Raw genomic sequence first — 20,644 nt, 5'->3', positions numbered from 1 at the left:
TTGCGTAACTCAAACCAAATCAACTGGGAAAAAACTAGGGATCGGTTTCACGTCCGCGGCTCATAGATTTCTCGGAAAATTGTTCACGGTTTGTTCAGTGATTCTCAATTCCCGCGGCGTAGTATCAGCTTCCTGGAGATCTAACGTTTTCCGAAATTGAATTGGGCGGTGGGAAAGTTTCTTCCTTGAGTCGATCTTGTGATGTTTCGATCAATACTATGATCTTTCGAGAGTTATGAAAAGTTTTGGTTGATGCGAAGTTTCCGAGAGTAGATATAAAGAGCACCCACGAAAAAAGGTATTTGCTTTTTGATGTTGCATTAATGCATTCTAATCTGTTCAATTTGAGGTTTGTTCCGTGGAAATTAGGGTTTAGGAAAGTGTAGTTTTTGAATTGGAGATACTTTTTTAGAAATTTAGCTAAAAGTTGATTCCTTTCATGATTAGGATTTTGCTTGTAACAAAGTTTCTGAAGTTGGAATCTCTTCATGTTTGGCTACTGAGCTAGAGTTGAAGAACTGTGACTTTGTTTGTTCTATGAGTGTTACTACTGAGTTTTTGTGTAGGTTTCGTAGTTGACTTTTGTCAACGAAAGTTAGTACTCTTTGTTCTCACTTATGATTCCCAGCTTTGACCTGAAAAAGTGAATTTTTGTTGTGTTAAAGTTGAAGAGAGTGTTTTGGCTTCTTCATCAGTTTTTTGTTTCCTCTCTCTCTCTTGGTTTTGCAGGTCGTGCTTTGATTGCAACTAGACACGTCTCATACCACGTTTTGATTCTTTAAGTTCCCTGTGAAGCATCATTGGGAAAGGCCACAAATGGATTACCGACCTTCTGATAGTAGTGGTGAGTCTTGTCTTCTTTTAAAGGATATTCTGTCTAGCCGTTTCTTAACTAAGCTGGTGTTAGTTTGTGTTCTCAGCAATGTGATTTTCTATTTATTATAATTGTGTTCCATTGGTTAGAAGAGTTAGTTTATTATTATCTACTATGTTTTGGGTGATATGTTGTTTTTCTATTGGGACTCAGGTACGGATGATGACCTACCTCCATCCCATCAAAATAGATATCAAAGAAGCGGGAGACCTGCAGGTAACGGCAGACCTTCAGTTCTCAGCTCTGCTCCTTTATCAAGAGCGCACAATGACATGGAGACTCAAATTCATCTCATCGAGCAAGAAGCCTATAGCTCAATACTCCGTGCGTTCAAAGCCCAGTCTGATGCTATCACTTGGGTACTTATTCTACTTCTCTTCTTCATTACTAACTCCATGCTTATGTAACTTAACCATCTATATAAAAAAATTATTCAGGAGAAAGAAAGTTTGATCACTGAACTCAGAAAAGAACTCCGGGTGTCTGATGAGGAACACAGAGAGCTGTTATCAAGGGTTAACGCTGATGAAATGATCAGGCGAATAAGGTCTGTTTTTAATATATTTTTCTTCAATTAATCGACAGCAAATTTTTGGAGCTAATGATGTTTAATTTAAAATCATGTCAGGGAATGGAGAAAGGGTAACAGTGTTCCGCAGATGGTTCATGATAATGCTCCGAGTCCAGCTGTTTCAGGATCACGTAAGAAGCAAAAGACATCACAATCAATGGGCCCTCCATCTCCTGCTCTGCACCCATCGATGCAACCGTCTTCTTCTGCGCTAAGAAGGGGAGGCCCTCCTCCACCAGGTCCAAAGACCAAGAAGCCAAAGACAGTATGTCACAATGCTCCGTGACTCTCTAATTATTGTTAGATGACTCTTGTTCTCAAATTCTTAATTGACTAACAAATGATAAGCCAATGCAGTTCCCAGCTACAGGCATTGCTGGGAGGCCCCAGGGAGGTGCATTGACCAATGAACCAGGTGAAGCAGGATCATACGACCCGTTGATTGGAAAGAAGGTGTGGACAAAGTGGCCTGAGGACAACAATTTCTATGAAGCCGTTATTACCAACTACGACCCCATTGAGGTATCTTATCTTTCATTCCTGTATATATGTTTAATGTTTTTAGTGCCAAAACTCCACTTTCTGATATTTTATTTTATTTTCTTTGAACATTGATTAAGGGGCGGCATGCTTTAGTGTATGACATTAGCACTCCGAATGAAACTTGGGAATGGGTAAATCTTAAAGAGGTAATAAAGATTATTACAGCAATACACGTCAATGAGAAGGCTTGTCAGTTATTACACTATCAGTAATAAGAGATTGATTAGTTTTTACTTGTTCATTGCTTCATTTGATTCATAATTTAGACGCAGAGAACATCAAGATCTGCTAAATTCAGTTTCTTTATTGCCATCAGGAGGATATAATTGTATTATTAGTGCTAATCTCATTCTTGAATTCTGATTATTCTTTGTGTGTATATCATAGATATCTCCGGGAGATATCAGATGGGAAGGTGAGGATTCTGGGGTTTCTCGTAAAGGAGGACATCCTGGGCAAGGCCGTGGAAGTAGTACAAAGGCCATGCCACGTGGTGGTCCTAGCGGTAGAGGTAGGGGAAACATGAAGATACAGCCACACAAGGCACAGAATGGCATCGGGAAGAAAGCTTTAGGTGATATCGAAATACTCCACACTGATACACTAATAAAAGAGGTATTAATCATCCAAGTTTTGGATTATGAGAGAACGAAAGTTTTGGATTTGAGTATTGATTTTTATATATAAATTTGTTACAGATAGAAAAAGTTTTTGGATCAGTTAACCCCAACCCAGCAGAGGTAGAGAAAGCAAAGAGAGTGCTACGAGTAAGAACCATTGTTCATGCATGTGTTGTTGAGTTTTGGTCTTTGACTATGAGGAAAAGAGAAGCTGACTATTGTTTTAACTTGGAAATGTTAGGATCATGAGCAAGCTCTTGTGGATGCAATTGCAAAGCTTGAAGAATTATCAGACGGAGAAAGCGGTAATATTTGAGTCAGAGCCTTATAATCTTCTCAGGTTCACTACTAACGCAGATGGAGTCTGGCTAAAAGGTGTAGATGGTGGTGGCAATGTGAATCGATGAGGGAGATTTGGGAACTTGTATGGATAAAAAGCAAACTGTATTTTGTTTAGGAAGATGATTTGTAGTGACCTCTGTGTGCCACATAACTCCAGTAACTGGATCTGCAAATTAGGTCTTGAGCATTGTAAAATTCACCAAGACTTCATATAAATGTAGAATGTTGCATAGACTTGTAAAACTCATTGTTACAAGGATGAGAGGTAGCAAACGTTATGTGCTCAAGCCAGTGTATTCACCAAACGTTAGCTGTCCGTTCTTCACGGCGGTGAGATTTAATTAGCTTAGCTTCTCTTACTTGGGGCTTCTTCGGTTACTCGAGCTCCTCTTTGAGGTGTGAGGTTGCGATTCCTGAAGCTTTTTTGGATAAATTATTAGTTTTGAATATGGGCCCATATAGGGTCGAACGCTTTTTGCGTTCTTTTCTTTAATTAAAGAAGAAAAAGGCTACAGTAAGTGCCAAATAAGCAGCGAGGTGGCGCCCGATTATAGCTCCACGACATTTGTACGAGAATGATATTTGTCTGACTCGGTCCAGCCTGTAAACGGTAATCAGTGTCCGTACAGGTTAAAAGCTCATCCGTCATCCTATAAGAATAACGAAAATGACGGATTTACCCATCTGCTCTACATCTACAGCCTGTAGAACCGGAGCTTTAGTTTAAACCTTATTACACGACAACTCTTGACGCGGAGCTCGTCAGTCGTCACTCCATTCTCCCACGAGAGGTCTTTTCTTTTTTTTTTTGAAAATGGCGGCGATGAAATACAAAGGAGGCGTTCTCATCACAATCTTCTTCTTCTCCATCGTTCTTTCTCCATGCTTACTTGCTCACTCTTCTTCTACAAAATGTAAGTCGCTCTCGATCGATATATAATGTTTTCTCGATCCTTGGTTCTTCCTATATATATGACGACTCCTCTTTGTGTTTTCTAGCGTTCTTTTGGTTACAAGAAATAGAAGATATGAAAGCCATGAAAAAGGTAAATGCTTTACGTCCAATTATATCATATTCTTCGTGTAGAAAAACATAATGATTATTAAGCGACCTTTTGAGCTGAATGAACATTAGCTTAGCTAGCTTTGTATTATGATATTCGTTTTAGTTTGATGACAAAATAAATATCATTTAATTAAATTTTGGACGACAGGAGAATGAGATTGGTGTTGTTGGATCAGCTAATGAAGTTGAAGAACGACAAGTTCCGACTGGATCTGACCCTCTTCATCATAAACGCATTCCCTTTACTTCTCCGTAGATTAATTGCTTCTACATCTTCTGTTTCACATAATTCTTAGTAGTTTGTAACACTTTTACGTTCACTTTGTCGTCCGAGTCTTAAATTAATTTCAGGTTTTTAAACGATGAACTTCGTTAGTGTATAACATTTCAATTGATCAAGAATCGTACCAATCTTTTTGTCATCTTCTGAGAAATATGTAGGCGAAATATTTGTGGATGCTGAGAAATATTGTCATCTGAAAATGACAACCATATCTATGAGATCTGATTTTAATTTAAACAACCATAATTTGTATTTTAAATTATAAATTAAAAGCCATAATTAGGCTATTATCCTCTTATCTAAGGTGAAAATACTAGAAGATAAGATTTGTGGTTGGAAGTCCTTATGAAATCTTAAAACATATTGTACCTAAAATTCTGGTCAATTTTCAAAAAATTGCTTACCTAATATATTGGTCAAAAATTATTAACACCTAATACAACTAAACCTTTAATGGTTATTTTCATGAGCCAAAACCAGAATCTAAATCTGAGTGTAAATCACTAATTTTGAAAACATTAATTAGAACTCTATCTTTTATTTAAATGCGATTTATGATCAATATATAATAGGTCGACAAAATATATATAATATGATATAAACTAGATAATAAAATTGAATGTGATCAAATAAAATTTGTAACATAGTTTTAAATAGTGTAATTTATTTTTAAAGTGTCTTATTTTGACTTTCTAAATAAAGTTAAATTTTATTGAATTTTTTGACAAAGAATTTATATTGACATTCTTGTAAAAATAGTAAAAGAAAAAATATTTTGCTGAATCTATTTCACAATTTAAAATTAAAAGTGTTAAAATAGTCTATTTAACGCGGGAACACAAAAAAATATTATACCCTTAAATATTCCAAATCTTGTTTCTTTTGCTTATACCAAATATTTTAAGATTGTGTGTTTCCATGTGAATGATATAAGCTAAAGATCACATATATATTCTCTACACAATATATCTATTCTATTAAAACAGCAGTGTGACCCATTGATAAAAGTAGTGTCCAACAATTATTCACTCATAACCAACTTTAAAAAAATAAACCAACTCTTTTATAACCACATCAAAGCATATTTCGTATATTGCAACCTCTTATTTCTTTCCTATATTCATGGAACCCATGACTCCCTCTTTTTTTGGACAATAAGAACCGTAACTCCATCTAAACATCTTATGTGAACTTATAATTTATGTATTTCATTTTAAAATTGTTTTGTTTAATTAACCAATGCAGATGATGTAAAAATTATATTTTATTCTCAGTGTAGAGATTTTGGATGGGGGTGGTTCGTAGTGATTTTTTTCTACTCAGTCAAAAACACAGAATGTTGAAATTTTTTTTGTATAGTGTTAATTTGTGTAAAATCCTACTTATTCTTAATTGTTTATGGTTTTTTGTTTATAAATTTAAGAACTATGAAGAAAAAATGATGAAACAAACTAAAAAGAAGAAATAAAGAGCGGCTAAATAAAGTTTACATGGAGAGAGAGAAAGAAGAAGACTTTTTAATGCTTTGACTTTTATAATTTCTTATTGGAAAATACGAACATCATAATGAAAAAGAGATATACATCGACCTAAATAGGACGAAATTTTGGTTGTTTAGCGAATTCCAGTATTTCATTAAATAATGAACAGCTTTTAAGTGGCTCATTTAATCAATACATTTTATATTGAAAGCAAATAATATAAATCCACTTTGCAAGTCCAGTAAAATTAAAATTATTTTTATTATATAATCAAAAATCCAAACAATAAATGTACAGATGTAATAAAGTACAAAATATGAAAACTTTCAATTTATAGAAATAAAAGTATTAAAAAAAAATAGGTTTTCAAAACTAAAAAATACGCATTTTGATTATAAAAGAATATGGATTGATGTAAAGAATAAAATTGCTTAATAATTACACAAGAATTTGGCATAATAATTAATTTAATTTATGAAACAGTTTTTAAAAAATTTAAATGCTAAAAAGGAAATTAATACACTTACAATAAAAGTATAAAATTAATATACTCACAATGTGTATATATATATATATATTTAACAAAATATATTAAAATTATTTTTTCACATTTTTTAAAAACATTGTTCATTCTTTGGGACGGGTTGTGGCAGGTTGGATTTAATATTGGTTTTCGAATATAACACTTTAAGAATTGTTTGGGTATATAGTTTATGTCTAATAGAATACGAGACTTGATTTTCCTGTCGATTCCAAAATTGGTTTTTTTATACAAATATTTTTGACTAATTATGTTAGGTAACTATTAAGAAATATAATATGTTACAGACTTAGAGGAATAAAGTTTAAAAATAATTTCTGAAATACATATAGCATAGTGTATAGTTATGCAACTTGACATATTTAATACAACTACCAAAAATTAAATTAAATTTAACTAAATTATGATTAAACACAAATATGATTGCAGAAAAACACAAATATGATTACAAAATATAAATATAAAAATTAAATGTTTCAAAAAAATAAAAACAAAAATATACCCGCCCTTCGAAGGGCGGGTCAGAATCTAGTATATCCTTAAAACGGGGGAACGTTTAGATTTAAACAAAGCCGTAACGGCAAATAAATAAAAATAAATAAACAAATAAATAACACAAGCCGTAACGGACCAAGCGAGGCACGTGACAAACACGCCCGGGCCTACTATATAAACCAGGGTTCCCCCTCCGCTATCAATTCACTAAGTGATTCTGTTGCGGCGCGTGGAGACGGTGAAAGCTATGGCCAATCTTCCTCCTTCGCTCGCTTCCCCCGGAGCTTCTTCCAGCAACAATCGCAGGCTCTCGACGGCGGAGCAGCTGGTGCTCGACATCTGCGATCCCAACCTCAGGGAGAATGCTCTCCTCGAGCTCTCCAAGGTCGTTTCGTTGTTTCTCTCTACGTGATTTGGACTTGCTTTGGGTTTAGGAAGTTTGATCGTCGTTTAGGTTTTTTCGTTTTCGTAATCGAATTGTGGCGGTGAATGTAGGACACGTGCTTTCAGATTTGTAGGGATAATCTTCGAGACTCTAATGCAAAATTGGACTTGCTTTGCTTGCTAACGTCTAGGTTTTTTTTTGTGCGGTGAATCTAAGACGTGCTTTGAGATTTGTAGGCTAATCGTCGAGACTCTAATACGATTATGAAAAGTTTAGTGGCTTTGATGTTTGTTGAGCTCATTAGGCTGAGGATGTATATGTTCTTTTGTGCGGTGAACGATTTATATGATAATCGTCGAGACTCTGATACGAAATGGTTTTGATGTTTGCTGAACTTATAAATATTAATTTCGTATATTGATCTATATGTTCTTCTCATTGAAATTCATTTTTGTCAGTAACAATATAACATATGCGACCTCGTGTTTATTTTATTTATTTTTGCTTTTCTTTCAATTTTTTTTAGAGGAGAGAAATCTTTCAAGATCTGGCTCCGCTTTTGTGGCATTCTTTTGGAACCATTGCTGCTCTTACACAGGTACACTTTCTCCTATATCTTCAGGGGTCATGATTCATATTCTATGTATTCATTTTCAACTGTTCCTCTATTCAGGAGATCACCTCAGTTTATCGTCTCCTGACTCCTCCGAATATGACTTCTGCTCAATCAAACAGGGTCTGCAATGCCCTTGCGCTTCTTCAGGTGCGTTAAATCTTGCTGTCTTTCTCTTTGTTTTTCGGAAATGACATTTAATTTAGATGAATCTAATTTCTACTGATTCCAACCTTCTTTTTTGACATCCAGTGTGTTGCTTCTCATCCTGAAACGAGAATGTTGTTCCTTAACGGTACAATCCTTTCCCCTCAAATATTTTACAATATTTTCCTGCTCGGTGTGTATGACTATGTAGAATTATTGTTTTGTTGGAAGCCTGTGTTTCAACTCGCCAAATTTTCCAATTCATTATGATGAAATCTTCCTACCAAAACTGGTTTTAATAGCCACCTTGTCGGTCTCTTTTTAATTGAACACAATTTTAGATAGGATTTTTTGGTTAAAATATGCTTAAGGCCATTGCTTTTCAAAATACAGCTCAGATGCCACTGTACCTGTACGCTTTCTTGAACACATCAAGCAAGTCAAAGCCCTTTGAATACCTGAGGCTGACTAGCTTGGGGGTTATTGGCGCACTTGTCAAGGTATGTCTAGTTATAAAAACTGTGTTCATTCCCATAAGGCAGGAACCCTCCTTCTGCTTGCTTGCTTGCAACTGTTTAACTACGTAAAACACATTGTCCTGGTAAATATATTTTGTCAGTTTGAGAAACAACCATTTTTAACATGCGAAGACCGTTTAGTGAATACTGTTAATAAGACATCACCTAATCATTGTATTTTTGTGATATTGGTGTTGCAACTCTGTTCATTCGGTTTTGTAGGTTGATGATACAGAAGTAATCAAGTTCCTTCTTAAGACTGAAATTGTCCCATTGTGCCTCCGGACAATGGAAATGGGCAGCGAGTTATCGAAGACTGTAAGTTTGTCTACTCTTAGATGTTTATCTTTATATTCACATGCTTGAAACATGTTTATCAAGTTTCGTTTCAGTTACCATAATCGTTGCTTTATACAAATAACTTGTATAACCACTGCTTCTGCAATTAATGATTCTGATTGATTTGGTTTGAGCCCATGGTGTCAGGTTGCTACATTCATTGTTCAGAAAGTTTTGCTGGACGATGTCGGGCTTGAGTACATGTGCGCCACAGCGGAGAGGTTCTTTGCCCTGGGTCGAGTATTGGGGAATATGGTTACTTCACTTGCAGAAGGACCTTCTCCTAGACTGTTAAAGCACATCATACGCTGTTATCTCCGCTTGACAGACAACCAAAAGTCCAATATCTATCCCTACTTTCCTTCATTCAAAACATAATATATACACACTAATGCTTACACGATACGATTATTGATTAAATTCAGGGCCTGCGAAGCACTCAGAAACTGCCTCCCAGATCCTCTAAGGGATCCCTCATTCAGCAGCTGTCTCTGTGTAAGTTTTATGTCTCTTTGATAGCATATTAACCAATACCAATTTATTATCTATCAGTTTAGTTGTTATCTTGTCTCAGTTCTTTTGGTTAAATTGGGACATGGCTGTTATAGCTAATCTTCTTACTTCTTTTTACAGGATGATCCATCTGCAAGGCAATGGCTGCAGCAGCTGATCCACAACATTAGAGTTGGCCATCCAGCACCTCGAGGGTTCGAGCAAATGCGTGTGTGAAGTAAATGGAACCCCCGAGTTTATATTCTGCGCAAAAACTTTTACTCATTGGACAAAAAAGTTAGGCGGAATCAGAATTTACAAATGATGAAAAGCAACACATAACCAAAGATTTTGAGGATTTTTGGATATGTATTTGGATTTGCAGTTGATATCTAAAAAATCAAATAAATAAAAAAACTGAATCAAAGCATTAAACCACCCAAGTTTATGAAAATGTTAACAAACAGTTTTGTGAAAGCAGATGTAGATAATTTCAAGTCTATATTAGACTATCAGATCTTGCAGGTAGTCTCCTGAAGAGATTGAGCGGCACAGAGGGGAGCTTGTGTCTGAACCTTGGATGCCTCAGCACATAGATCCCTGTAAGTAGTGCCACAACCTGAAACGGTGTAACATACAGCACAACAGCAGCTATGAGACAGAAGAACAGAAACAATGTGGTTGCTCTCGGGTCTCGCCAGCTCAGCAGCGATAAAAACCGCTCTCCCTGTGTAGCTAGATCGCCTATCACGGTCTGAACACGTCCCCCTATGCTCCTGAGCCGGTCATAGCGCATCCGTACTATCTCAGGGGATCTGGAAGTTGGGAAAGTGTCAAACTCTTCATCTAGCTCGTCGGGGTGGACAGCGTCTGCGTGGGACAACCGTGTGTCCATGTGTGGAGGGTGCCTCGGTCTCCACCGGAAGTTCCATATCCCGATCAAGAAAAGGTACAAGAACACTGTCGGGAGGATGAGTTCCGGGTAGAGAACCAAGATTATAAAGAGAACATGAATGAGGATTGTGGTTATTGGGTTTCTCCAGTGGCAGATCTGATCAAACCATTTCGTCACAGCTACGAGACCACTCAGAACATTCATGATCCTGAAGAAGTTAGCTTTACTCCTCCTCATGCTCCACATATGCGAGTCCACGTCCAGCATGTACTCCACAACCTCTTTGCGAAGCGGCGGCTCTGCTCTGTTCAGCCTCGCGGAGACGATGTTCATCGCCTGGTGTCTCAGGCTGTCCAGCTGAAGAACTGATAACGGGTGAATGTAATGCATCTTGGGTAGTAACGGCTGAGAATACATATGAAGCATGTTGATGACAGATAAGCAAGTGAACCGCACGGCTAACTGTATTTCACCAGTTTTCTTGATCCCGGAAGGATGAAAGACGAGGAGTGGATATGAATGTGTGTAGATGCGGTCAGATTCAAGCGTCGAGAGACGGATTCTCACTTTCCCGATCCTCATATCTTTCCCACTTCCTCCCGGTATGTGTCCGTTGTCGAATGCTCCAAAAGTTATGACAGTGCAGGTATCAAACACTTCCCACGTGTACTGCTCGTTCCATTTAGGCATCAGACTATCAACAATAGTTCTTGTTCTGATCCATTTTTGCCCGTACTTAGCCACACAGTACGCATCTGTTGTCCCCTTCCCATCTTTAGTCTTCATCGGCATCAGTCCGTGAGCGCTGATGATCCCTACCTCAAGCAAACCAATGCTCGGTTTCCAAAGCTGTTTCGCCGTTGGTCTCAAGTCGCTGCTGTAGTGAGTTGACTCATCAAGAACATGGTATCCTCCTTCAAGAAAGATCCTTAGATGAATCCTGCTAGCGAATTTTATTTCCTTCTTCTCTCCGTCCACCATGATATGCTTCTCAAGGTTGAACCACCTCGAGTGAAGCGGCCTGTGGTCTAACCTCCTCTGTACACTCTGCAACGGGATCCCACACCGTCCCAATGTTTCATCATTGTTAGGTGCAACTCTGTTTTCAACAGCGAGAATCAACGGCTCCTCGAAAGGCTCAGCTACAACGAACATCAGATCTTCATTCCACATAGGATTCAATGTTCTGTTCTGAGAAATCCGAGTTCTTAGAGTCTGGTTCCCGAGCATTGCTTTAACATAAACCTCAGGGAACTTAGTTTTATCATGAGGTATCAAATCTTGAGCCTCGATGACATTAACTCTCACATACCAAAGCTTTGGTGAAAGATAAACTTTGGACCGGATATTCGTCACACCTTCCGGTCCAACCGTGGCTGCATCCGAGTGCCAAGCATCAGAGAAGGCTTCATCAGCTTGTGTTCCCATCCAAACAGCTAACATAAGCTCTCCTTTAACCTTACGCCCGTGACGATCCTCCAAGCGGTACCACTGAGGAGCTAACGGACTATCAGGCGGAACTCGCTTAGGAATCTCGTTGAGATCAAACATGATTCCACCGATGAAGTCATCCAACATAACGTCTTTGTCTTTCACTATAACCTCCAGGATTGATGCTTGGATCCTCTCTTTTGAAAACGCAAACACTTGCCTCCACTCTGGGTTTGACTTCTTCTCGAAATGCTTGGTCATCCCTCTGTAGTTGCCTAGCTTCACTTCAACATAAGGGTCGCAGCTTCCGGTCACGTCTTTTCCCGGTAGCTCTTTCGCCTTCACGACCCGGACGTAGAGGTAGTGCATCTGCTCGACCAAGTCATAAGTGCAGGAGAGTTTATCACCTGTCACGGCTCCTGCGCCAATCTTTGGTGAAGTCTCCTTCAGTGCAAAGTCTATGTTTTGTCCAGGTTTCTGCATCTTGTCTGAATCTTGAAACTAATGAGAAGCAGTTTCAGGGGGAAGCTGCTTGGTTCTGTTAAACCTTCTGGTTAAACAAAAGATAACACAAAAACAATGGATCAGAGAGATTTTAACAGTTCACAAATATGGCAACAACATATTAGTAACATAAAATATCTCTGGAATCAAGGTAAGGTTAATTAGAAAGGAGTTTGAGATCTACACTCTACTGAGAATAATATAAGTATTAGTTCATGGAAAATGAAGTAAGGTAGAAACAGATTATGTTAATTATATGGACTCTTGTTGAAGTTTTCTCACCAAATAAGTAGCTACCAAGACCAATAAAAGTTGACTCACATTTCCCTACAAATAAATATTCCCAAAAAATTGTATTTAGCTTTTTTTTTCAATAACACAAAAGCGACCCTTGTTTCCTTTCTCTTAATCTGATCCGAGCAAAAAGCTAGAAAGTTTTTTTTAAAAAAAAAGAGAGTGAATATGAAGATTCACTATGTGACCCAAAAAAAAAAAAAACTAATTTTTGAGGGACATAGGTAAACCCCACAAGAAATGGACATAGGTAAACCCCACAAGAAATGTTTTTGTGTTCATGTCTTTAGTCTTCACTGTCGCTATTACTTGAGCAACTGAACAAAACAACAATACAACTACACATAATATAATATCTACAAACAAAAACCAACTTAAAAAAATGTTGACATGGTAAGGTAATGTACCTCAGGGTAGGGATCTAATGAAAAACGGAGAGATCTTTTACCAAAAAAAAAAAAAAAAAACGGAGAGATTAATTCAGAAATGCATAATTTCCCCTTCTTGAATGGAAAGTTTAGAAGAAAAAAAGATATTGAAACTGAGATGGAGAAGCAGAGTGAGAGTGAGCTGAATGAAGAAGAGAGTGTACAATAGAAAATAGAATATATGGGGACATGTGAGTGCTAAGATCTTGCTGCTTTTTGTGGACCTACTCCTTTTGACCTCTTCTCTTATTTTATTCACCATTCTTTTTTCTTAATTTTCAATTTGAACTTCCATTTTCACGCCTTTCCAAGTTTGTTTTTCTTTTTCACTTATTAGTTTATTTCTTTTAATGTTGAGCGTATTGATTGAATGGAATCAATGTTGTAGAGCACTTGTTTGTTTTCTTGTCTACGGCTTATTTCATTGCACGGGACTATGCTTTCTGCAGCCTACACTGCTCTCTTTTAAGAATATTTTCACATTCATGAACCATAAAACAAAGATGTGCAATAAATTACCATGCTAATTAATAAAACCTTTTGTCTATTTTTATTAATAACTTGCAACATACATTTGTAGATCAAATTGCATAACACAAACCACCTAACATGCTAACAACTAAACACAACCCTTATAGCTATTTCATAAGACTTTTTCTTATTTTCCTCCCAATGTACTTAAGGAGTTTCTTTTTGTTGAATATTTTTTTCTTCAAGTTTGTACACTGAAGTAGACATTGTATGTTTCATCTCTTAAGCTGAACAATGGTGATAACACAAAGTTCCTCTGTGTTCCACTCATCACGAAACTCATAGGATTGTATTGACTCATTCCCTTCCTTAACCTAAAGCTTGCTCCCTGTTTAAACTTGTCATCACTCGCATCCGAATCACACTTGAGCTTCAGTTTCATTCCCGCCTTTAGGGTTTCATCGCTATACACAAAACAGCCCTTCTTACTCTCTAGCCTTAATGAAACACTTCCTTCCTTCCCATCAACTCCAGCTACTAACCGGAAGCTCGAGGCTTCAATAGAAGTAGAATCTTGAACCGCAAGGGAGCTATCAGTTGCTTGCGACACAAGCATTCCAGGGAAATCAAACGGTTCTACCTTAACCAGGCTTCCGATTAGCTCCTCTGGAATCGAAACCTTCCCTTTAGAATCAGCGGTCACAAGCCTGAAAGTTGCGGCAACAGCTCTTTCTGTCCCTGGAGCGGGTGATACTTCCATGGTGATGGTTTGGTTGTTATTTGACAACACGTATGATATGTTACCAGATTGTTGTGAGAGTGTGACAAGGTGACTATTATGAGTTTCAGGTATAGAGCTTATCCATTTCCCATCTTTAGGTTGAGTTGTGATGCTCCAGTCCCTGCTTGTGAGTCCAGCTAACAAATAGGGACCATAAAGTATGGCCTGAAGTGATGAGTATTCAGGCCTATCATCTGAAATAGTCACCATAAAAGGAAAAATAGTGAAATTAGTTTCTGTCGTCAGAACAGAGTTGTATGCAATTTTTATACACTATGATACATTATTGCTAGTATCCTATGCTATACTTAATTTGGCAGAGTGAGGACAGTGATTTCAAAAGATTCATGTTGGAGAAAAAATCCCACGTCGGAAACTTAAAATGCGACTTAGAAAATATATACGGTATTTCAGCTAATTCATTTATAGCCAATTGGTTTTAAGTTAGAAGTATAGTTACTATACCTTTTATAGCTTCGGTTCTGATACTCAACGGTAGCTCCATGGTTACTTGATCTCCGGATTTCCAGTTCTGTTTGATTGGTAAAAAGTTACCTGCAAAGCAAAAGTCAGGTCCAATATGATCTCTCATTTTTACATAGTGGAACTGGAGTCTAGCAGTTTCCGCTTTTAGCATCTAAAACCCGTTTCTATTAACCTTTTGGTGATAGATAAAGAAGTTAACAATACATAATGCTCAAATCACCTGAAGCTGGTACTTTCAGAGGCTGTCCATTGAAAGATACTTTAGCACTTTCAGAGTTTGTCCAAACAGGTATTCTTAGATTCAAAGTGAACTCCTTCCCCATTCCCTGCAAGAAAATCAGGTCCATTAGAATCTCTATTTACATAAAACAAGTTGCATCTGGTTTTCAAAAGCTTACCCCCTTGGAAGAAGAGAAAGAAAATGTCACACGCATATATGGATCCCAAGACACAACAGGTTTAACTTTCTGAGATAGTGTAAGACCAGCAGATTTCCAATCAAGTGAGCTTGATATATACTGTGCGACATAAAGAGATGGAGATTCCCCATCTTCTTGAAAATATATAGAGTCTCCCAATTTTGAAAAGGATTCAACTCCTGTGAATAGAGACAAACAAAAATCTCAAGCTTCTATTTGTTTTTCTAAGTAAAAACAATGTAGCAAACCAGCGTTACCACTTACCAGTGCCATAGCAACACCAGAAGGAATCATAGGGTGTTCCCCAACCGTGATAAGTCACAGCCTTAGAAACACCTTTACCCAATGGGAGCATGTAGATCATTAGTCCAGGCTCAGTTCCTCTTTGAATCCCAAGCACACCGTTAGTCAAAGCACGTTCATAATAGTCTGCATAACTAACTTCTTTTGTCCACCTAAACAGATTCCTAGACACCTGAAATTGATATGTTACCACCTTGAGCTATATAAAAATAGAAAAAGTGTTGAATTCATACCTTGAGCATGTTATAAGTAGTACATGATTCCTCATTTTCAGTTTGCAAAGTAGTGGCCATTCTCTTTGGATCTTGCCTGGAAACAACATTTCAAGATTATAGTTAAGATCATGGTTAAAATGAACCAAACTCTAAAGTTAGGTAATGTTAGTAGTACCAGAACTCATTCACTGATGTTCCACCAGTTGCATAGCTGTGAGAAGCATTGACTATATCCATAAAAAACATTGATATTTCCTGAAAAAGAAGATTACAGAATCAAGAAAAAACCAATTTTTACTTCATTTAATCTCACACTTTTCTTGATCATGTTTCAATACCTTATGGAGTGGATCACCAGTGATCTCATAACGGAGTTGAGATCCAACCACAATGGGAATATGTGTGTTAGAGTGGAATCCACTTATATCATCAGCCTGAAAAGAAACTCTGTTATGTTACCATTCACATACTTATTCAAGCGAACCATCAAGTTAAACAACCTACCTGAACTGCAAGCACTCCAAGAAAGCAAGGCTTGTCAAAGAGATGTGCAAGCAGCAAATACTTGGAATCTCCCTGCAGAGTCCAATTAAAGCTATGATATGAACACAAAGCTACGTAGAAATCTAAGAGTCTTATAAGATTTTTGAACTCACAGTAATGCTGTATATCTGATAGAGAACATCATTCATGCCACCAGTCTCCTCGTTTAGTGATTGCCAGTGTCTTTCGACACTGTAAGTCTTTATCACATTACGTACACGGCCATAGAAGTAATCACCCATCCATGTTGCCATTTTCAGAGCTTGAGTGTTCCCAGCTAACTTGTATTGATCCACTAGACCAGCTAAAATCTATTAAGACATAGAGTTGTAACCTGTCAATATAAAACACAAACATACTAATCTACAACTTTTTTTCTTTTTGAATAAACATGTAATATTAGTTTCGTCCTATCAGTCACTCGAACTGGGGACCTCTAACATAATGGCCAAGGGTCATTTCCAGTTGAACTATTGACCTCTGGTCTAATCTACAATCTATATCAGAGGTTATGAGTATTCACCTTGTGAATGGTGTAGTATGGAGCCCAGACAGGAGTTATAGCTTCAAACCGGTCGAAAAAGCTTGAAGGGAAAGCAGAAAGATAACCAGTGCCAAGTTTCTGTTGGCAAGCAGATAAAGCTGAGACAAGAGCTGACATCTTCTCCTTGAGAGTATTGTTATGAGTACTTGCCCACATGTACGCTGTTGCACTCAGATAGTGACCTTGTAAAAAAAAAAATCAGACATCAAATCTATAAACCTATTTTCTTGCATACTATGAACAACTTAAGACTAAGAAACTGAATCTGAATTGAGGAAAGGATGCAGCTCTATACCGACAAAATGGCCACGGAGTTCACTATCTGGTCTCTCCCATCCTCCATAGTAACTTCCTGGAGCATCAAGGCCAGCTGCTTTACGGAAGCTCCAGGCCAAACTATCAACATCCAACATCAACAGATACTCGAGATTTGTCTGCTGAGCTCTCCAGTGGAAGGTGTTTGGGTCCAGTCTAACGTCGTGCAGAGAAACTTCCTTGAGAAAGCTATCAGAGTTCTTGATTTTCCTGTACATCATAGTCCAACCGTATTCATCTTCCTCTTCCCTCAGCATCTTTCTTGGCAGCAAACTAGACCAAGCTGTGTCGTCAGTTGGTGTTAGATGGTAATGAGAGAACATCTCTGTCTTCAGAGATTCGTTCTTTGATTGGAGAAGCGCATTGCGGAATGTGTGTGAGGAGAGCTGTGAAGGAGTGTTTGTGCACTCTTTTGCTAAACAAAGAACAGAGATTATGTATAGTAATAATAAAGCAAAGGTTATGATGAGACAAGACTTCATCTCTTTTGTCTTAAAAAACCAAGAATCACAAATTCAGATTCCAAGAATGAGAAAGAAAAGACTCAAACACACATTAACAGTTAGAGAGAGTTGGAAGAAGAGAGTAATGAGAGTGGATATATATAAAGTGTAAGAAAGCAAAGAGAGTTTTGAAGATTTAAGCAATGTCTGCCACAAAAGAAAACAGAACAAAAGATGTAATATGATCACGTGAAGGAGAAAAAAGAGGGTAATGAGGATAACAATTCCGAGAAAAAAAAACAAATAAAAAGAATCGACGAGGAGGTCACGGATGCTTTGTCGCTTACGTTGCCTTGTGTGTTTGTATTTTGACTCTGTAAAAGGCAAGAACTGTTTCTGTTTCGATGAGAGATCAGTGGGATGTTTCTGGTTTTTCTCGAGATGTTGAAGAATAATGGACCACTAAACAAAAGGAACACCATGTCCAAAACTGTTTATAATTAATAAATATATTTTAAAAACTGTATACTATTAATAAATGTTGACTTGAAAATGTATGCTTTTGTTGTGTTTAACTGTCTGAAAAAATAATTAAGATTCTAAAGCTTTTAAATATAATATTCTGTAGAGATGTATTATTCAAACTTATTTAACACTGTTTAATTTTGAAGAAAACTAACATACTAGGTTCACAAATTAATATACTAATTTGTTTGACAGCTGGATTTACATAACAAGAGTATTTAAGTAACTGGAATAGGGTGACATGTGACTCTTTCTAACAGTAGTATTAATGGATTTTTTTTTTCTTTTTGCCACAAGTTATTTTTCTTTTTTAATTTAACCGAAGAATCTTTAGCGACCGATACTATGGATCCCAACGATGCCGATTTTTTTTGCTACACTTTATTTGTTGTGTGACTTAAAGCTTTTCTTGTTTTAAAATAAAAATCTATTATATAATAGGAGAGTTTCTCTCCTCCTGATGCGACACGTCAGCGATCTGTGGGTTCTACTTTTTAAAAGTGTGAAAAAATGTCAAATATGTGACTCGAACCCAGGTTATTGAGATACAAACACCCACAACTATACCATTACACTAAAGGATACTTTGTACATTGATGGTCGAAACTAATATATATTATAAAGATCAAAACTAATATAACATTGTGGACCCTACTTTTTTTTTTTAATTGATGGGTAACGAATGGACTTCGACAAAAAGTGGGCTTTGAGCTTATTGATTTTCTGTTTATTAGGATTTGTATCTGCCCAAAGTGGTGATACGGACAAAGCTAAGAAGATTAGCGAAGCCGCCATCTTCACCATCTCCTTCGTCGCTTGTGATTCCCCTTTCGGCAATCAGTTATTATGGTCGATCTTTAAGGCTCTACGCACGTTTTGCGCCTACCAAACGCTTAGTTTCTCCTCTAACGCCTTCAGAGCTCTCATATATATAGAATCTCTCGAGGTAAAAGCTCCATCTTGTCTCAAACTTTTCTTTCTCAGTTTTCCGATCGCTTTACTTTCTCACATCCGTCACGAAAATGACTTATCCAGCTGCTCCAGCCGCTTCAGCCGCCGTTCCCTACTCCACCTTCAACTCTCTCCGCCTTGGAAGGTCTAATCAGTCCATTGTTGGTCGGCTCATCCGATTCTAGGATTCCAGGAACATTAACAAGAATGGAGAGTTTATGGGCATCACCATTCTCCTCCTTGATGAACTGGTGATGATTGTTTCGAACTTATTTTTTATCACTTTAACTCTGCTTTGCTTATTCTTTGTTCATATATGAAACATGTCTTCATCTTTTTGTTTTAGTTTTGTCTATAGTTTTTTTTATGAACAACTAATGATTTTTTTCTGTTTTTCTTACAGGATTCTGTGATCTACGGTTTCATCCCTGCAATCTCCAAACAAAACAGGAAAACTGAATGAATTATGTTTTTAGCAACCGAATCTAAAAGAAATAAAAGACATCTTACTTAACAAATTAAAACCTTTTCTTTTGCAGATTCCGACGACGACGAAGCACCCGAGGACCAACGACAATGGAATGATGCGGACGAAGCCTAACTGATGTAAGTAAACTCCTCTTCAATAACGCATCACACTATTATCGCTCCCCAATCTCACAAACTTAAGCTCTAATCATGCCAGGGATCCCACAGGTGATGCTGTCCCGACGACGGAGAAAAAAAAAGAAAGATAACCTAACGTTTTTTTATTTTCAGTTTTTAAGTTCAAATCATGTTTTAGACATAGAGCCCAACATAATTTGAGCCCAAACATTTACCCACAATTACTTTTTCATAATGTAAAAACGTCAACCTTCGTTTATGTTTTGTTAAACTATTTTAATCTTTATGTTTTGTTAAACTATTTCACACATGGGACAGATCTCCTTATAAGGGGAGCCACTCGCCACGATGCTTCCAGTTTCACCATTCTTGAAACTCTTATGAACCACAAAGCCAATATAAGAGCTCTGTTTCAATCCAACGGCTGGATTTTGTCACAGACCACCGCTAAGCCTGAAGAGGGAAGAGAAGTGGAATGCTGCGTTTTGGAAGATGGTTACTTGGAGTTTACAAGATGAAGATGGAACCCGTGACGAGGAAGACGAGGAGAAGTGTTACTTGGAATATCCTAATGTTGAGGATGTAGACAATATGTGATCTTAGCGATGAGATTAGTGTAGCTTTAATATACGCTACTACGGTCCTTAAGCTCCCTAACAAGTACTAGCAAACAATGTGTATTTTGAAAAAATAAAATAATTTTGTAATGCAAGTAGTTTGAAACTTTGAGTATTTATTTAAACAACGGATATATACAGAGTTGATAACTTGGTATGGACCTCCAAATAAGTTGGTGATGCGCTGTCACAATATCTGTCTTTTTAATTTTATATACCTGACGTAAGTTTCTTCATCTTCTTCTGTTTCCCTTTCCGTTGTTCCACGCTCTCTGTTTCATGTTTAGGTATTTTTTACATTCTCTATATTTTACCTTAATTATACTTTTTGAATTTTCCTTTCGTTTTGGAAGATGTCTCTAACTTGAGTTAATCGTCAAAAGCTACGATAAATTTTGTTGTGTTACTTCCGATAAATTTTATTTTTTAATTTGCACAAATCTTAAACAACACCAACACCCCGTAAATCATACCGTCCCACCGATATCCAAAGTAACCAGCCCCGCGCTTACGCGGGGTCTCAGCACCTAGTGCATACTAATATGCAAGTAGCAAATGATTTT

The 20,644-nt window shown here is 37.2% G+C and overlaps 5 protein-coding genes across 6 annotated transcripts; 3 read left to right on the top strand and 2 right to left on the bottom strand.

Moving 5' to 3' along the window:
* The first annotated feature begins 21 nt into the window (after positions 1-21).
* On the top strand, positions 22-3,237 carry LOC125593356 (protein EMSY-LIKE 3-like). 2 transcript variants are annotated; one of them, XM_048769865.1, is made up of 10 exons: positions 22-298; positions 730-844; positions 1,028-1,233; positions 1,312-1,421; positions 1,503-1,710; positions 1,803-1,967; positions 2,066-2,134; positions 2,376-2,603; positions 2,687-2,755; positions 2,850-3,237. In XM_048769865.1, exons 2-10 carry the CDS (start codon positions 817-819, stop codon positions 2,922-2,924), a joined length of 1,158 nt encoding a protein of 385 aa, XP_048625822.1. In that variant the 5' UTR covers positions 22-298; positions 730-816; the 3' UTR covers positions 2,925-3,237. The 2 variants fall into 2 exon arrangements, with proteins under 2 accessions (XP_048625822.1, XP_048625825.1); XM_048769868.1 differs by lacking the exon at positions 2,066-2,134.
* A 169-nt stretch (positions 3,238-3,406) lies between these two features.
* Positions 3,407-4,969, top strand: LOC106431934 (CLAVATA3/ESR (CLE)-related protein 40-like). Its single transcript, XM_048769883.1, has 3 exons — positions 3,407-3,864; positions 3,950-3,996; positions 4,165-4,969. The coding sequence occupies exons 1-3, from the start codon at positions 3,765-3,767 to the stop codon at positions 4,270-4,272; spliced, it is 255 nt and encodes an 84-aa protein (XP_048625840.1). The 5' UTR covers positions 3,407-3,764; the 3' UTR covers positions 4,273-4,969.
* Positions 4,970-7,005: 2,036 nt separating this feature from the next.
* LOC106431906 (CCR4-NOT transcription complex subunit 9-like) lies at positions 7,006-9,740 on the top strand. The gene is made up of 9 exons (XM_013872748.3): positions 7,006-7,201; positions 7,728-7,799; positions 7,875-7,964; positions 8,067-8,109; positions 8,355-8,461; positions 8,702-8,797; positions 8,966-9,156; positions 9,244-9,313; positions 9,452-9,740. The coding sequence occupies exons 1-9, from the start codon at positions 7,064-7,066 to the stop codon at positions 9,545-9,547; spliced, it is 903 nt and encodes a 300-aa protein (XP_013728202.2). The 5' UTR covers positions 7,006-7,063; the 3' UTR covers positions 9,548-9,740.
* Positions 9,716-13,061, bottom strand: LOC106431905 (FT-interacting protein 3-like). Its single transcript, XM_013872746.3, has 2 exons — positions 12,842-13,061; positions 9,716-12,186 (listed from the first exon to the last, which is right to left on the bottom strand). The coding sequence occupies exon 2, from the start codon at positions 12,117-12,119 to the stop codon at positions 9,810-9,812; it is 2,310 nt and encodes a 769-aa protein (XP_013728200.2). The 5' UTR covers positions 12,120-12,186; positions 12,842-13,061; the 3' UTR covers positions 9,716-9,809.
* A 328-nt stretch (positions 13,062-13,389) lies between these two features.
* On the bottom strand, positions 13,390-17,653 carry LOC106431901. Its single transcript, XM_013872743.3, has 12 exons — positions 16,920-17,653; positions 16,604-16,806; positions 16,194-16,391; positions 16,042-16,113; positions 15,876-15,971; positions 15,713-15,792; positions 15,556-15,631; positions 15,284-15,494; positions 14,999-15,198; positions 14,821-14,926; positions 14,580-14,669; positions 13,390-14,308 (listed from the first exon to the last, which is right to left on the bottom strand). Exons 1-12 carry the CDS (start codon positions 17,419-17,421, stop codon positions 13,575-13,577), a joined length of 2,568 nt encoding a protein of 855 aa, XP_013728197.1. The 5' UTR covers positions 17,422-17,653; the 3' UTR covers positions 13,390-13,574.
* Positions 17,654-20,644: the final 2,991 nt, after the last annotated feature.

Source organism: Brassica napus, chromosome A3, assembly GCF_020379485.1.
Source record: "Brassica napus cultivar Da-Ae chromosome A3, Da-Ae, whole genome shotgun sequence".
NCBI lineage: Eukaryota > Viridiplantae > Streptophyta > Magnoliopsida > Brassicales > Brassicaceae > Brassica > Brassica napus.
Note: the sequence above shows the minus strand (reverse complement) of the source record. Positions and strands in the feature narration are given on the sequence as shown.